Source organism: Terrapene carolina, unplaced genomic scaffold, assembly GCF_002925995.2.
Source record: "Terrapene carolina triunguis isolate 2854851 unplaced genomic scaffold, T_m_triunguis-2.0 Scaffold93, whole genome shotgun sequence".
Taxonomy (NCBI): domain Eukaryota; kingdom Metazoa; phylum Chordata; order Testudines; family Emydidae; genus Terrapene; species Terrapene triunguis.
Genome location: NW_020664444.1, coordinates 23131026 through 23145925, shown reverse-complemented (window position 1 = coordinate 23145925; position 14900 = coordinate 23131026). Strand labels below are relative to the sequence as shown.

General features: G+C 46.7%; 1 protein-coding gene across 5 annotated transcripts in view; it reads left to right on the top strand.

The window, feature by feature from the left end:
- Positions 1 to 14900, top strand: part of CLEC16A (C-type lectin domain containing 16A) — a 187169-nt gene that overhangs the window by 6584 nt on the left and 165685 nt on the right. For all 5 annotated transcript variants that reach the window (XM_026650649.1, XM_026650650.1, XM_026650648.1 and 2 more), the window contains exons 2-3: positions 9082 to 9210; positions 14606 to 14739. In XM_026650649.1, the coding sequence (XP_026506434.1) occupies positions 9082 to 9210; positions 14606 to 14739 (263 nt within the window). The remainder of the gene's footprint in view (positions 1 to 9081; positions 9211 to 14605; positions 14740 to 14900) is intronic.

Below are 14900 nucleotides of genomic sequence, written 5' to 3'. Positions count from 1 at the left end.
GTTTAATAAATTAGTCATGTGCACAGCTAAATGGCTTCAGTTATTTTTAGTTTTAAAATATTAAAGAAAAACTAACCCCCCCTAGCCTCCTGCTTCATCATTGTTAGTTAACTTAGACATGGTAGAAGCTGGATCTTGAGGAAGAATTTGAAGCAGGCATGAATAGTTGCTTTTTGGACTAATTAAGGGAAAGCATTCCACATGGGAATCATCCCACCAGGTTTCAGTAATACCATGACTGGAATGATAAAATCAATGGGTGTAACCTATTTAGGAAGGGAGGGAGAATGATACTGTTGAAAATGGCATTATCTGTTTCTGAGTCACCAACAACTTGGAAGAAAATTATCTTGAATGCTTATAGATCAATATCCTAACAGATAAGGCGCATGATGGGTTATTAGGTGTTGTCTGCTACAGACCACACTAGGGAACAGGATGACTGTATTGTGCACCAATCTATAATGTATAGGGAAAAAAGCTGTGTGCTCATGGGATACTTCAATTGGAGTGACATATGCTGGAGATCTCATGCTGCCAGTACTAAAACATGCTTGGAATTTCTAAATATTATAGATGACAATTTCCTATCTCAAAGTGTTGCATCCAGCATAGGGGAATTCTGTATTAGACCTCGTCTTGACAGATAAAGATGACCTGATCACAGAACTAAAAATTAATGGTAACTTCGGTACCGGTGATCATGACTTAATCACATTTATAATGTGCAAACAGAGTAAAGACCAGAACAGTGATATATATACTTGGTGCTTTAAAATGGCCAATTTCACAAATCTGAAAAGAATTGAGCCAAATCATCTGGGAGGAAGAATTGAATCAGAATGATAATTGAGAATTGTTTAAGAACACTTTACTAGATGCCAAAAAAGTCCAACAATCAAGGAAGAAGGCCATATTGGTTTAAAAAAACCTGCCCTGGTTTAGAGGGAAGTGAAGGCAGCTAAAAAACGAAACAAAATAAAAATATAACAAATGGAAGAAAGGGGAAGTTGATAGTAATTAATATAAATCAGAAACTGCGAATTGTAGAAAATTGATAAGGGGAGCAAAGAGAAATTTGTGTTCAGTAAAGTTAAGGACAACAAGGAAGAGTTTTTAAAATAGGTTAGGAACAAAAAGAATCCTGACAATGGTATTAGCCTACTACTGGCTGGAAATGGTAGAATTATCAATAATGCAGAAAAGGCAGAAGTGTTCAATAAATATGTCTGTTCTGTATTTTGTGGGGGGAAATAGATGATGAAGGTTTGAGGGTGACATGGTAAGATACAAGAATAGTAAGTTATGAAGGAACCAAGAAGTTTGGACAAAAGGCCTGAAACTGAAGCAGTGCTGGAAAGTGGGGATGACATGATCAGAACAGGTCAGGAACAGTATGTTCCTAGGAACATTATGAATAGACTAGAGATGACAGGCAGGCCACAGACGAGGAGGCTAGAGTAATCAAGACAAGAATTAAGAGTTGGGAAAAGTTTTAGTGATGCAGACAGAACAGGCTGGATCTTTGCAATGTTATGGAGGGAAAAGTGGCAAGATTTGGGAATGGGTCTAGAGAGGTCATAGTTGGAGATGACATCTGGGCCGGAGTGACTGGGACCGTAATGGTGTTACCAACAGTCCCTGAGAAAGGGAAAGGCCTTGAGAGTAGTATGGCCTACACTGTGATTTGTGAGGCTGATGAAGACACCGTGACTCTAATCAATTTCAGACATACTAGACTGTTGGCACCACCAGTAAATGTAGGTAAGAGCATGCTTGTTTGCTGCTTCTAGGTGGGGGAGGAGGTAAGAGCTTTTGGAGTGGCGCAAACAGACAGAAGTGTTACTAATCATTGACCGTTTTCAGTTTTCCCATCTTCTTGTGAAATCCAAAATGATGACATTGTGAAGGGGCAGAGAAAGCTGCAGATTTTGCTTCATTTTTTGCTACTGAATTGTATATTTCAGTTCCAAGCTCAGTGTCCAGCAACAGAGAGAGGTACCCATCTGTAAAACAAAATCTGGGTACTGTCCTGACGTGAAAGATGAATCACCTTGTTCACAGGCATGAGGAAAAGGAGCGGTGCTGCTGGGTTTCTTCCAGAGTGTAGAAGGAAGAAAATCAGTCTGACTAGCTCATTTTCTTCTGGGTTTCTTGACTTCTTGTTTTTCAAACCTTGCTTTTGAAAACTAGCCCATGCTCCTTGTGAATGAAGTATATAGAATTAGTAGTTAAAAATATACTCCAACTTCCCTGATAAAAATGGACTCTGTTTCTTTCTGAGAGAGTATTAATTTTATTCTCTTAATCTATTAAGACCTGCAATATGCTTGGGTGACTTGGTTGCCGTGGAGCCTTAATTTGCCCCCCCCTTGTCTATAAGCAATATGATAGTCTTTAATTCAGTGGTCCTCAAACTTTTTACCTCGTGCCCCCCCTTCAGTCTGTCAGTTCCCCTCCCCCTCCAAGCCAGAGTCGGGAGCGTGTTTCTGGGTGGGGGAATGCAGATAGGATAAAGGGGCCGGGCAGGGGGATGTGGACAGGGTAAGGGGGCCAACAGCAGGGCCGGCTCCAGGCACCAGCCGAGCAAGCTGGTGCTTGGGGCGGCAGCTTGTAGGAGGTGGCATTCGGCCCAATCCTAGGGCGGCACGGCCGCTTTTTTTTTTTTTTTTTTTGGTGGTGGTCCGCTCTGGCCGCCCTGTAGGGGGCGGCGGTGCGGAGGACGAGAATGCCCTGCAGCAAGCGTGGCAGGGCAGCACGTGTCCTTCCCTCCCAGCCGACCGGAGCAGCGCAGAGCCCTCCCGGCAGGCGGTGGGGCCGCGTGGCAGCGCCCCGCTGAAGCCCTGGCCGCCCCCCTTCTCTCTCTCTCCTCCCCGCTCCCTCCCCTTCCCCCCACTAGTCGGGGCACATCTGCAGTGCAGGGAGTCCCCCTGCACCCTGGCTTCGGCCGCACCGCAGGGTGTTTTTTTTTTAAGCTTTGCCATTCTGGCCGCCCTGTGTGTTTTTTTTTTTTTTTGCTTGGGGTGGCCAAAAAGCCAGAGCCGGCCCTGGCTAACAGGCAGGGCCACAGAGGGACTCAGGGCCGGCAGGTGGGACCACAGCGGGCCACTCCCCGCCCTCCCCCCCCCTCCGTGGGGACTGGCCCGGGCCCCAGCTGTACCCCCCCCCGAATGTTGCTCCACACCCTCCCCTTGGGGTGGCGTCCCACAGTTTGAGGACCTCTGCTTTAATTACATAATCACAGACTATTTTTTCCACTGGTCCCCTTCCTCATCCAGTGCACAGGATGAATAGTGCTCACTGAATGATCAGCTATTCAATATTTTGTTGTATGGCCCTAGGCCTTATTTTCTACACATTATTCAAACCCTGCTGTGAATACAGAATTTTTAATTTCTTCATGTGTTTTTCTATCGAGCTTATCACTGTAGCATCTGAGTTCTTTGCAAATATAAATTAATTTTCCCAATACCCCTCTGAGCTAAGGCATAGAAATTAAAGTCAAAAGTGTTCACTAACTTTGGGTGCCCAATTTGAGATGCCTGTGGCCTGTACTTGCAGAGAACCTGGCAGTTTATAGCACTTCATTTGTTTATTACACAGCTTTTGTTGACCTCTGTTGCTGGAGTGTGCTCAGTACTCCTGCAAATTGACATCTTTGGTCTGAGTTTGGCATCCAGAAAATGAGGAACTTTGGTGGCCACTTGTAAAAAAATATTTTAAATGACTTGCCCCCCATCACATAGGAATTCTGTGGCAGTAATAGAAATAGAATCCAATTCTCCACAGTGGAATTCAACTGCCTAAACCAGAGGTGGGCAAATGTGGCCCGTGGGACCATCCTGCCTCACCCTTGAGCTCCCGGCCAGGGAGGCTACCCCCGGCTCCATACCAGCTTTCCCCCCCTCCCCCCGTAGCTACGCCGCCATGCAGGCAGCGCTCTGGGCGGCAGGATTGTGCACTCCTGCCAAGCAGCGCGGCGGCAGCGTGTCTGGCTCCGGCCAGGCGGCGCGGCTGCCAGACATGCTGTTCTGAGCGGCATGGTAAGGGGCTGGGGAGTAGTGTGGAGGGGTTGGATAAGGGGTAGGGGGTCTCGGGGGGCAGTCAGGGGACAGGGAGCAGGGGGCGGCTGGATGGAGCGGAGGTTCTGGGGGGCGGTCAGGGGATCGGGAACATGGAGGAGGGTTTGGATAAGCGTGGGAGTCTCAGGGGGCGGGAGTGTGGATAGGGGTCAGGAAATAGCGGCAGTTGGATAGGCGTGGGGATCCGGGGAGCCTGTCATGGGCCGGGAGTGTGGATAGGGGTTGGGGCAGTCAGGGGATTGGGATCAGGGGGGTTGGATAGGGGGTGGGGCCCCGAGGGGTGGTTACGGGTGCGGGGGTCCCGGGAGGGGGCAGTTAGGGGACAAGGAGCAGGGGGGGTGATTGGATGGGTCGGGAGTTCTGAGGGGGACAGTCAGGGGGGTGGGAAGTGGGAGGGGGCGGATAGGAGGCGGGAGCCAGGCTGTTTGGGGAGGCACAGTCTTCCCTACCCGGCCTGCCATATACTTTTGCAACCCCAATGTGGCCCCTGGGCCAAAAAGTTTGCCCACCGCTGGCCTAAACCATGAGACCATCCTTTCACATCTTGCAGCCCCCTGCTTCGTTCCCTACACACTGTCTAACTTCTGAAACAATTGAGTCCTACAGATAACAGCCACTTGCACAGCACAGCCTTGATGCTTCTGTTCCAGGGCGACCTGCACCTTTCACCCCTCTGGTCTGAATGCACTCTCCGTTTTTAGGCCTCTTGCCTTCATTTATCCTCAGGTGGTATCCTGCGATTATCCCTTTTAGACCCCATATCTGGGCTGCAGCCTGCCACTTACCAACCATGACTATTTGGTAGACCCGACTGGCTTCAGCACCTACAATTCTTGCCTTCAGCAGCTGTGATCAGACAGCTTTCTTAAAACAAAGTTTTGTTTAATCTTAACAGTAGGAATAATAAAGCATAAGAGGTTTGTAACACAATAAACTATCTTCATGCATAATTATCTTACTTAAGCTTGCCATCCCCCGGAAGCTTAGGGAGGCCCAGTTGCTTCAAATCTCCTCCATAGGGCTTGTCTCTCTCAGCCTGTTCTTTCCGGCCAGCTCACTGACAACTGTCCCCTCTCTTGCAAGGCCTTTTAACTGTTTAGTGTCTTTTTATCTTAGTCTCCAGCCTTAGCAAAACAGCTGTGTAGTTTTTGTTGGAACATGGAATTAGTGTAATCACAGCTAATAGTTCAGGTATTGTTTCTTAACTTCCTGAGTGTGTGCTTGGTGGTGTTTTTCTGGATGCATTGTATTACCTTCCTGCTTGCTTCCTAACATCCCTGCTAGTAAACTAAACCACCTGTACATATAGTACATATTCTGATGTATAGACATACATAAACATTTCACATGACCTGGTGACAAATAGTATTCACAAACTAATATGAATCAGCCTTTTGTCCTTCAGACCTAATTAATTCCCTGAGCACCACCCCTCCTATGCACTGAATGAGGTTGGGGTCCTGCGTGTAGTAAAAACAGTATGTGATCATGTAATTAAAGACCATATCATAATGAATACACACAATGTGTCTGAATTAAGGCTGTATGGGCAACTTTAATTCAGCATTTCCTAACTTTTCAGTGTTTGACATTGCAACCATAATGTTCTCTTAAAGTAGTTTTCTTGTATGTAGTATTATATGATATTAAAATTAATCTGCACAACATCCCTGCGTGTTTTTTACCTTTAAGTTAATGAAACGTAACACTGAGCTTTAGCATAGTTTTTGTTAGGGAATATTTAATTAGTCCTTGATCCTATTCTTGTGCAGATCTAATCATAAGTGTAAATTTTGGCCTTGAGACCTAGAAACACTGTTTTCTTTCCACAAAGGTACCTGCCCCTTCACAGACCAGGAGAATTAATTACAATAGCAATGACATTGAAGCCCAAGTAAATGCACTCAGACTTATGTTATGTCTACACTTGAACCGCTACAGTGGGGCAGGAGGGGTTCTCCCATTAGTGTGGGTAATCCACCTCCCTGAGGTGGTAGCGAGGTCAGCAGAAGGTTAGAGAGGTTAGGTCAGCATAGCTATGTCTCTCGGGAGTGTGGATTTTTCATACCCCTTAAAGAAGTAGCTATGGAAATGTAAGTTCTAAGGCCCTCACCTTGTCATCACTTAGGTTACCAAAAGAATAAGTATAAAATTAAGCAACAAGGAGTTTTCCAGTACAATTCACCAGGCAAACAACTGGGAAACCTGTAATCAGTTTCCAGGAATATAAAGCCCTATTCCCAATGGCATCATGTTAAAATGTCTTCAAATTTAGTTTTTGCAATTTGTCACATTGTGTACTAAACAAAATTTGTTTTTTGGTAACCCTTTGAGAAACAGCTCAGAAATGCTTTGCAATGTATAGTGTCTTGGGGGCAAAGTTGAGTAATCTCTTACAACTGCTTCTACTGTTTACTTTGACCAGCATTGCATTATTGGACTTATTCTCCCCCTCCCCCCAAAAATCTTCTGAAATGTAATTTAGTTCATTTCTAATAAATGCAGCCACTTACACAGATTCATTTCTCTGTACATGTGATAGTTCAGGTTCACGGTTACTTCAAATAAACAGGGCTGAATATACACCTCTACCCCGATATAACGCGACCCGATATAACAAGAATTCGGATATAATGCAGTAAAGCAGTGCTCTGGGGGGGCGGGGCTTCGCACTCCGGTGGATCAAAGCAAGTTGGATATAACGCGGTTTCACCTATAACAAGGTAAGATTTTTTTTTTGGCTCCCGAGGACAGCGTTCTATCAAGGTAGAGGTGTATGTAAAATATTGCACAGTTGATAGTTACCTCTGAACTAACCCTCTCTCTTCCCCCCTCCTACCTCCAAGGGGAACTAACATTTGCTACCATCACACTGTTCTCTCTGCTTGTAACACCCCTTCTCCTACTCTGTCTGGGCCTTGTCTATTTAGACTGTAAGCTTTTAGGGGCAGGGACTGTTTATTACTGTGCCCAGCGTAATGGCATCCAATCTTGGGGACGGTCCTTAGGCATGCTATAATAAACATGGTTAACTGAGTAAATATGTATATTTTAACATTGGATCATACTAAATTTCAGTTTTCCTCATTTGGATTCTCTGCAAGTACTTACCTGGGAGGACAGACTGAATCTTGTAAAGCTGTGTCCTAATAACAGACAACGTAATTGATTTTAAATGGTATACAACAGAACTGAGGTTGAAGAGAATTCCTCCCACTGTAATTTAGCTGAAAAATATATTAACTACTTTCAAACTTTCCTTTTCTTATCATGACTTGACAGTTGTAGTTTGGAAGGGCTTTTGGAGCTGGGCATATTTTGAAACTCTTGGACCCTGTGCTGAACAGTTTGTTCTGGTCTATACTAGTAGTTAGACAATGTCCTGCATCATTTAAAATACACACCCATTTTCAGCAGTGTTTAAATTTCCTAGTGTAGACACAGCTCACAATGTGAGGGTGATTCAGCATAAAATATGCTGTTTTCCTGCAAGATAGTTGGAAGTAGAAAGATCAGGGTAGGATCATATGTGAGCTAGAGCAGGGATCGGCAACCTTTGGCACGTGGCCCACCAGGGTAAGCACCCTGGCAGGCCGGGCCGATTTGTTTACCTACTCCGTCCGCAGACTTGGCCGATCATGGCTCCCACTGGCTGCAGTTCGCCGCTCCAGGCCAATGGGGGCCATGGGAAGCGGCGCGGGCCGAGGGATGTGCTAGCTGCCGCTTCCTGCCGCCCCCATTGGCTTGGAGCGGGGAGCCGCGGTTGGCCGAACCTGCGGATGTGGCAGGTAAACTGGCACGCGGCTCGCCAGGGTAAGCACCCTGGCGGGCCGGGCTGGTTTAAGGTTGCCGATCCCTGAGCTAGAGTATTACATGTGGGTCTCCTTGTCTAAATGAACATTTTAGTTCTTGGCAAGCTTGGGGTATGTTTCTACCTTGCACTAGTATTCCAAGAGCTAACTGTTTGTATGGACCCTGCTGATATACATTAACAGTTTATAAATGGAGTTTGCTCTAGTCCTCTTTGAGACAGGGCTAGGGCCTGGTCTACACTTAAGAGTTCAGTCAACATAACTATGGCACTTAAAGGTGTGTAAATATACTTACAAGTCTAAAAAAAATGTGACTTAACTCTTTTATTACTACAAAATGTTTATCAGGCTTCCAAACATAATTTCCCTATTATAACTTATGTTGTGCTTTTCTTCTATTTTCACGTATTTACCCAAGTAAAATGAGATTGGTACTACAGCTGTGTACAGGCACTCATGTTGTTTCCTATCTGTCCTAGTTAAGACATTTGGAGTTTTCAGCCATAAAATCTAGCTCTTCGGTTCAGACTGAGCCTTGGACCAACCTCCTCTCAAAGTAGTGTTTAAATACAGATGGTCCAAGTCTGGGTAACTCAGCTCCACCCCAGGTGGATTCAAGACCTCCCTGACTGGCATCAACAATTAAGAATTCAAACAAAGATGCATTCCATGTAGCAATTCCATGGCTGTAACGATGCAGTATGTATTTCAACTAACTCTACATGCAACCTTCTAGAATTAACCTTACAGGGGTATTTACACTCTCCTTACACTCCGTAACTATATTTACCCACTTCGCTTTCTCTTCTCTCCCTTTTCCCATGCTATTCGTACCCACTTAAGAAACCCAACAAATTACAAAAACAAATATAGAGGGTAAATAGTCAACATAATCACATTGTTTTAATAATCCTTTTTATTATGTAAATGGCATTTGTCATCATTCTAGGAAGTTAGTTTGCCTCTCGCTGTTGCTTATTCATTGCTCCACCCTACCTCTAATGTCATTTTTAAAATAAACAGAAGCAATTACATCGAAGAAAAAAAATCAGGTTTCTTTCCTGGGATATAGTAGTAATGGTGGGAAAATAGGTTAGTAAAGAACATTTGAAAATGATTGTGAAAATCACAGCCCAACATTGTTAAACACAGCAATAGTAACTAATTACATGTTTCTCCTTTTTTAGGTATATGTATCATGTTTTGACCAAAAATACCACAGTAACGGATCACAACCGCAATCTGTTAGTGGAGACTATTCGTTCTATAACTGAAATCCTTATATGGGGAGATCAGAATGACAGCTCCGTGTTTGAGTAAGTGCTTTACATTTTCACTGTTTTAAAAAAAAAAAATTACTAACAAATTAAATCAAAATTGTTGATCAGCTGATATGGGAGGGATTGGCATTTGTAGATGGAATATTATCTGAGATGAATTGTGAAGCTTGCACTATGGTTCCTACCAAATGTGCGCTAGCTATAATTCAACTGCAATACCGGATTTACAATGGCACCATGGCGCCGGGCCCACGGTCGAAAGGGGCCCCGGCACGCTCTTCTCTGCCCCCCACTCTCTCCTGTGGGGTCAGAGAAGCTTGACTCTGCCGCTGCTGGGGCTCTGTGGCAGCCTCTGCCGGCAGCCTGGCTCCTGCCCCGCCCCTTTCCCCAGCGTGCTCCGTTCCCTCCTCCCCCCCTCCCCCCGCCTGCCGCCAATCAGCTGGATCAGCCTTGTCGGTGGGAGGGGGGAGCCGCAGCATGCCGCTCTGGGGAGGAGGAGGAGAAGAAGAGGCGGCGGGGGTGGGGCCTCTCCCCTGCCTCTTTCCCCAGCGTGCTACGTTCCTCCTCCCCACCCCCCCCACCTGCCGCCGATCAGCTGGATCAGCCTTGCCAGCAGGAGCAGGGAGGAGGGAGCCGCAGCACGCCGCTCCGGAGAGGAGGAGGAAAAGAGGCGGGGGTGAGGCCTTGGGGAAGGGGCTGGAATTGGGGCATACCACCTCCAGCCCCCTGCGTGAGCACCCCCACGACCCCGACCTCCTGCCCACCCTAACCCCTGCACCCCCCAGTCCCCTGCACCCCCCCCACACACCCAGCCCCCTGCACTACCTCACACACATCCAGCCCTCAGTCCTGACCCCTTCACTCCCCTCACATCTCCCCAGCCCCCTGACTCCTGCACCCCCTCACACACTCCCAGTCCTTGCCCTGACTCCTGCACCCCCTACACCACCCCCTGACCCTGCACTCCCCTCACACCTCCTCAGCACCCCCTCACACACTCCCAGCCCCCTGCCCTGACCCTGCACTGCCCTGACCCCTGCACCCCCCACACCTCCCTAGCCCCCTGCCCTGATTCCTGCATCCCTCTCACACCTCTCCAGCCCTCTGCACCCCCCTCTCACCCGCTCACACCTCCCCAGCCCTGACCCCTGCACCCCGTACTCGAACATTTTTTTACAATATTTGGAAAGATCATTAAGTGGTCCGTCGAGACCCTCCATGATTTTTCAAGTGGTCTGTGGAAAAATAAGTTAGACCACAAGAACAATCAAGGTACCTCACTTTATTTTCATTTACTTGCTATTACTTATGGGAGGAGGAGGATGAAAAAAAGAATGAAAAACGGGGGCAGAGGGAGATAAGAGAGAATGTTCTTTTTCTTGTCTGGTCCCAAGGAGGAGCCCCAAAAATGAAGCTGAGCACAGGGCTGGGGGGCCCCACTAACTCTAAATCCACCACTGGCTGTCACGTTACCTGGGCTGGGGATACTGTCAGGGCTGGTGTAACCACTAGGTGAACTAGGCGACCGCCTAGGGCGCCAAGATTTGGGGGTGCCAAAAAGCGGTGCCCAAAATTTTTTTTACACTACAGTGGAGTCGCATCTTACATGGGGGTTAGGTTCTAAAGTCACCGTGTAAGAGGAAAATCGCGTATAGTGAAAATTACCATAAAGTACAGTATACACTAGAACAGGGATCCTCAACCTACGGCATGCATGCCAAAGGTGGCACGCAAGCTGATATATTTTTTTTTTTTTTATATGGCAGGCTGCGGGTCCCGGCTGCCGCTGAGCCTGCTGCCGACCTAGGGTTCTGTTCACTCAGCTGGCAGCGGGCTGAGCAGGGCCAGCAGTGGGCCGGTTCCTGCCAGCCGGGGTCCCAGCTGCCAGCCCCGCTCAGCCTGCTGGGGTCCCAGCCAGCTCTGCTCAGCCTCCTGCCGGCCTGGGTGAATGGCCTGGGGTTCCGTTTGTGACGGGTTGGATCACAGAAACCCCCTTGAGAGCTGCCACCTGATGTACCAAGACTACCCCTGCTCCTGTTTTCCCTGCCAGCTCAGGACTCCAGCACCCTGTCTTGCAGAGCCAGACACTCCCATCTGCTCCAACACAGACCCAGGGTCTGAATTACTTGCCCCAAAGCTGCAGGTTTACCTGAAAACAGCTCACAGAAGTGTGCTTGTCTTTAACACTCAGATGCCCAACTCCCAATGGGGTCTAAACCCAAATAAATCGATTTTACCCTGTATAAAGCTTATGCAGGGTAAACTCATAAATTGTTCGCCCTCTATAACACTGATAGAGAGATATGCACAGTTGTTTGCTCCCCCATGTATTGATACATACTCTGAGTTAATTAATAAGTAAAAAGTGATTTTATTAAATACAGAAAGTAGGATTTAAGTGGTTCCAAGTAGTAACAGACAGAACAAAGTAAGTCACCAAGCAAAATAAAATAAAATGTGCAAATCTATGTCTAATCAAACTGAATACAGATAATCTCACCCTCAGAGATGCTTCAGTAAGTTTTTTCTCAGACTGGACACCTTCCAGGCCTGGGCGCAATTCTTTCCCCTGGTACAGCTCTTGTTCCAGCTCAGGTGGTAGCTAGGGGATTCTTCATGATGGCTCTTCTCTCCCCTCTTTGTTCTGTTCCACCCCTTTATATATCTTTTGCATAAGGTGGGAACCCTTTGTCCCTCTGGGTTTCCCCCCCCCCCCCCCACTGGAAAAGCACCAGGTTAAAGATGGATTCCAGTTCAAGTGACATGATCACATGTCACTGCAAGACTTCATTACCCACTTGCCAGCACACACATACAGGAAGACTCTCAGGTAAACACAGCCATCTGCAGACAATGGTCCTGGTTAATGGGAGTCATCAAGATTCCAAACCACCATTAATGGTCCACACTTTGCATAATTACAATAGGCCCTCAGAGTTATATTTCATATTTCTAGTTTTAGATACAAGAGTGGTACATTTATACAAATAGGATGATCACACTCAGTAGATTATAAGATTTGTAATGATATCTTCTTACAAGAGACCTTTTGCATGAAGCATATTCCAGTTACATTATAGTCACTTATCATGTTTTTATAAAACTATTCGAGTTACATTATATTCACTTATTATCATGTTTTTATAAAACCATATAGACTGCACAACGTCACACCGTTCACCCAGGGTTCTGTCCGCCAGCCTGGGGTTCCGTTCACCCAGGCCACCAGGAGGCTGAGCAGATCCAGTGGCTGGGACCCAGCCTGGCAGCAGGCTGAGCGGATCCGGCGGCTGGGACTCCGGCTGGCAGGAGCCAGCAGACGGAACCCCAGACCGGCAGCGGGCTGAGCTGCTCAGCCCGCTGCTGGTCTGGGGTCCTGGCCGCCGGCCCTGCTCAGCCCGCTGACGATCTGGGGTTCTGGCTGCCGGCCCCTTGCCAGCCAGGGTCTCAGCCGCCAGCCCTGCTCCGCTTCCTGCCGACCTGGGTGAACGGCAGGAGGCTGAGCGGAGTCGCCGGCTGGGACCCCAGCTGGTAGCTGAGTGAACGGAACTCCAGGCCGGCAGCAGGCTCAGTGGTGGCCGGGACCCACAGCCTGCCATTTTAAAAAAAAAAAAAAAAAAGCTCGTGTGCCACCTTTGGCACGCGTGCCGTAGGTTGAGGACCCCTGTTCTAGTGTAGACCGTGTATACTATGTATACTGTGTGTACTGTAGTTTATGGTAATTTTCACTATACGTGATTTTCCTCTTACACGCTGACCTTAGAACCTAACCCCCGCATAAGATGTGACTTCACTGTATTCATTTTTGAAAATTTATAATAAGTGATGCTCCGGGGGGCGGGGGCGCGGCGCAAGGTGGAAATTTCGCGTAGGGTGCAAAATATCCTTGCACCGGCCCTGGATGCTGTGTCAGCTGATCCCCCACAGTCTCCAACCTACCTGGGCAGTACAGCAGACATGGCCTTGCCCACTAGCTCCTCTTCACTCCCTAGTCCACCCACCACTTGCCCCCCCCCCTTAAGGCTTAGCCCTCTTACTTTTAAAAATGACTGCTTGCCCCTCTCCCCCCCTCAGGCTTTTCTGGCAGCCCTGTTGCCAGGTATCCAGTTTTAGACTGGAAACTCCAGTAGAAAATGGGACCTAGGTGTCCAGTTAGCAGTGGTGACTGGAAACTAAATTTCCGGTTATAGGAGTAACCACATTAGCCTCCGCTCCTCCTACTCCCAACACTCACCCCAGAGGGCTGGAAGAGAACCTGTCCTGCTGCTGTGGGAAGAGGGGCAGCTCAGTGCAGAGAGAGACCAAGAGAATGGGCTAGAACCAGGTAGGTACCTGCTCTATGTGAGCAGGGGCGGGGGGGATCCTGTTGACCCCCTCCCCAGCCCTGCTGCGCTTGCAGTTTACCCCTGACCCCTCCCTTGCTCCAGAGACCAACCCTAGCTCCTGCCCCACTGTGATTTTACCCCCAGCCCCTTTTACAATTATTCCTCACGGGGGCCCCACAAATATGTTTGGCGCCGGGCCCACAAAAAGTTAATCCGACCCTGTTCAGCTGTCCATAGAGGTTAGCTTCTCTGCTGTGAGAGTCATCAGTTACTTTAAATATGTTTCTTAATTTATACTTGAACAAACTATTCTTGGTAGAGTTACTAAACACACTTCATTGTAGAGGGGGAAGAGGAATTGCATACAGAGATGATGGCACATGGTTGATGCTCTTAAGACAGCTTTACAAAGGTGTGTGTGTATGTATAACTGCTATTACTAGAAAGGTAACATATGAATCCTCAGTAGGATGAGAGGTTATGTTAGAGGAAACAATAAATCATTATTTTAAAAAATTCTGACAAATTCAAAGCTGCTTCATTGTACCATTTTGATGTTCATATGCCATGGTAAGCTTTGGCAGCAAATACGGTATAGCAACCCTTTTTAAGGTCTACAGAGCGTTATTAGGTGTATCGAGTCTAAACGTCATAATAGACCTTTCTTTCTGATTTTTCCCCCCTCCTCAATGACAACAAAATACAGTAGAAGACAAGCTGACACTTTTAGTGATGATTTTTTTTTTTTTTAAAGCTCTAGGAAATTCCAGTAAACTATTTCCAGTCAAAGACCCTTTCCCACAAAACTGCTTTCATGAGTTTGTAGGGTGAGGAAGCCTACTTTTCTGTTCAGTTGGACATAACATATCTGACTAGCCCTTAGATCTTTATCCCTTTTGTTTATTAATTTGAATGGGCTTCAAATATCCTGGTTAGTTTAATCTTTGACAGAGAGGCACTCTTTGTGGGTAAATGAATGCAATATTACAAAGCTATACAATCTGAAAGTTGTCAAACTTATAAAAAATAAGCTCTCCAGTCAAACCAACGGTTAATCTTTTAAAAAAAAAAGAGTGAATCAGTAATGCTTTTACATTATCTTCTAGCTTTTTCTTAGAGAAGAACATGTTTGTTTTCTTCTTGAACATCCTGCGTCAGAAATCTGGTCGTTATGTATGTGTACAGCTGCTGCAGACCTTGAACATCCTCTTTGAAAATATTAGTCACGAGACATCACTCTGTAAGGACGCATTCCTTTTTAAACATTTAGTTTTCATTATTAAACAAATAGAAGTTTCAGCACACCGTGTAATCGCTCTTTTCATTTTATTAACTCTAAAAGCTAACGTACAAGAACATTTTTAGGAATCAGGTCATCTAACTACCTCTGTGAGATCATTA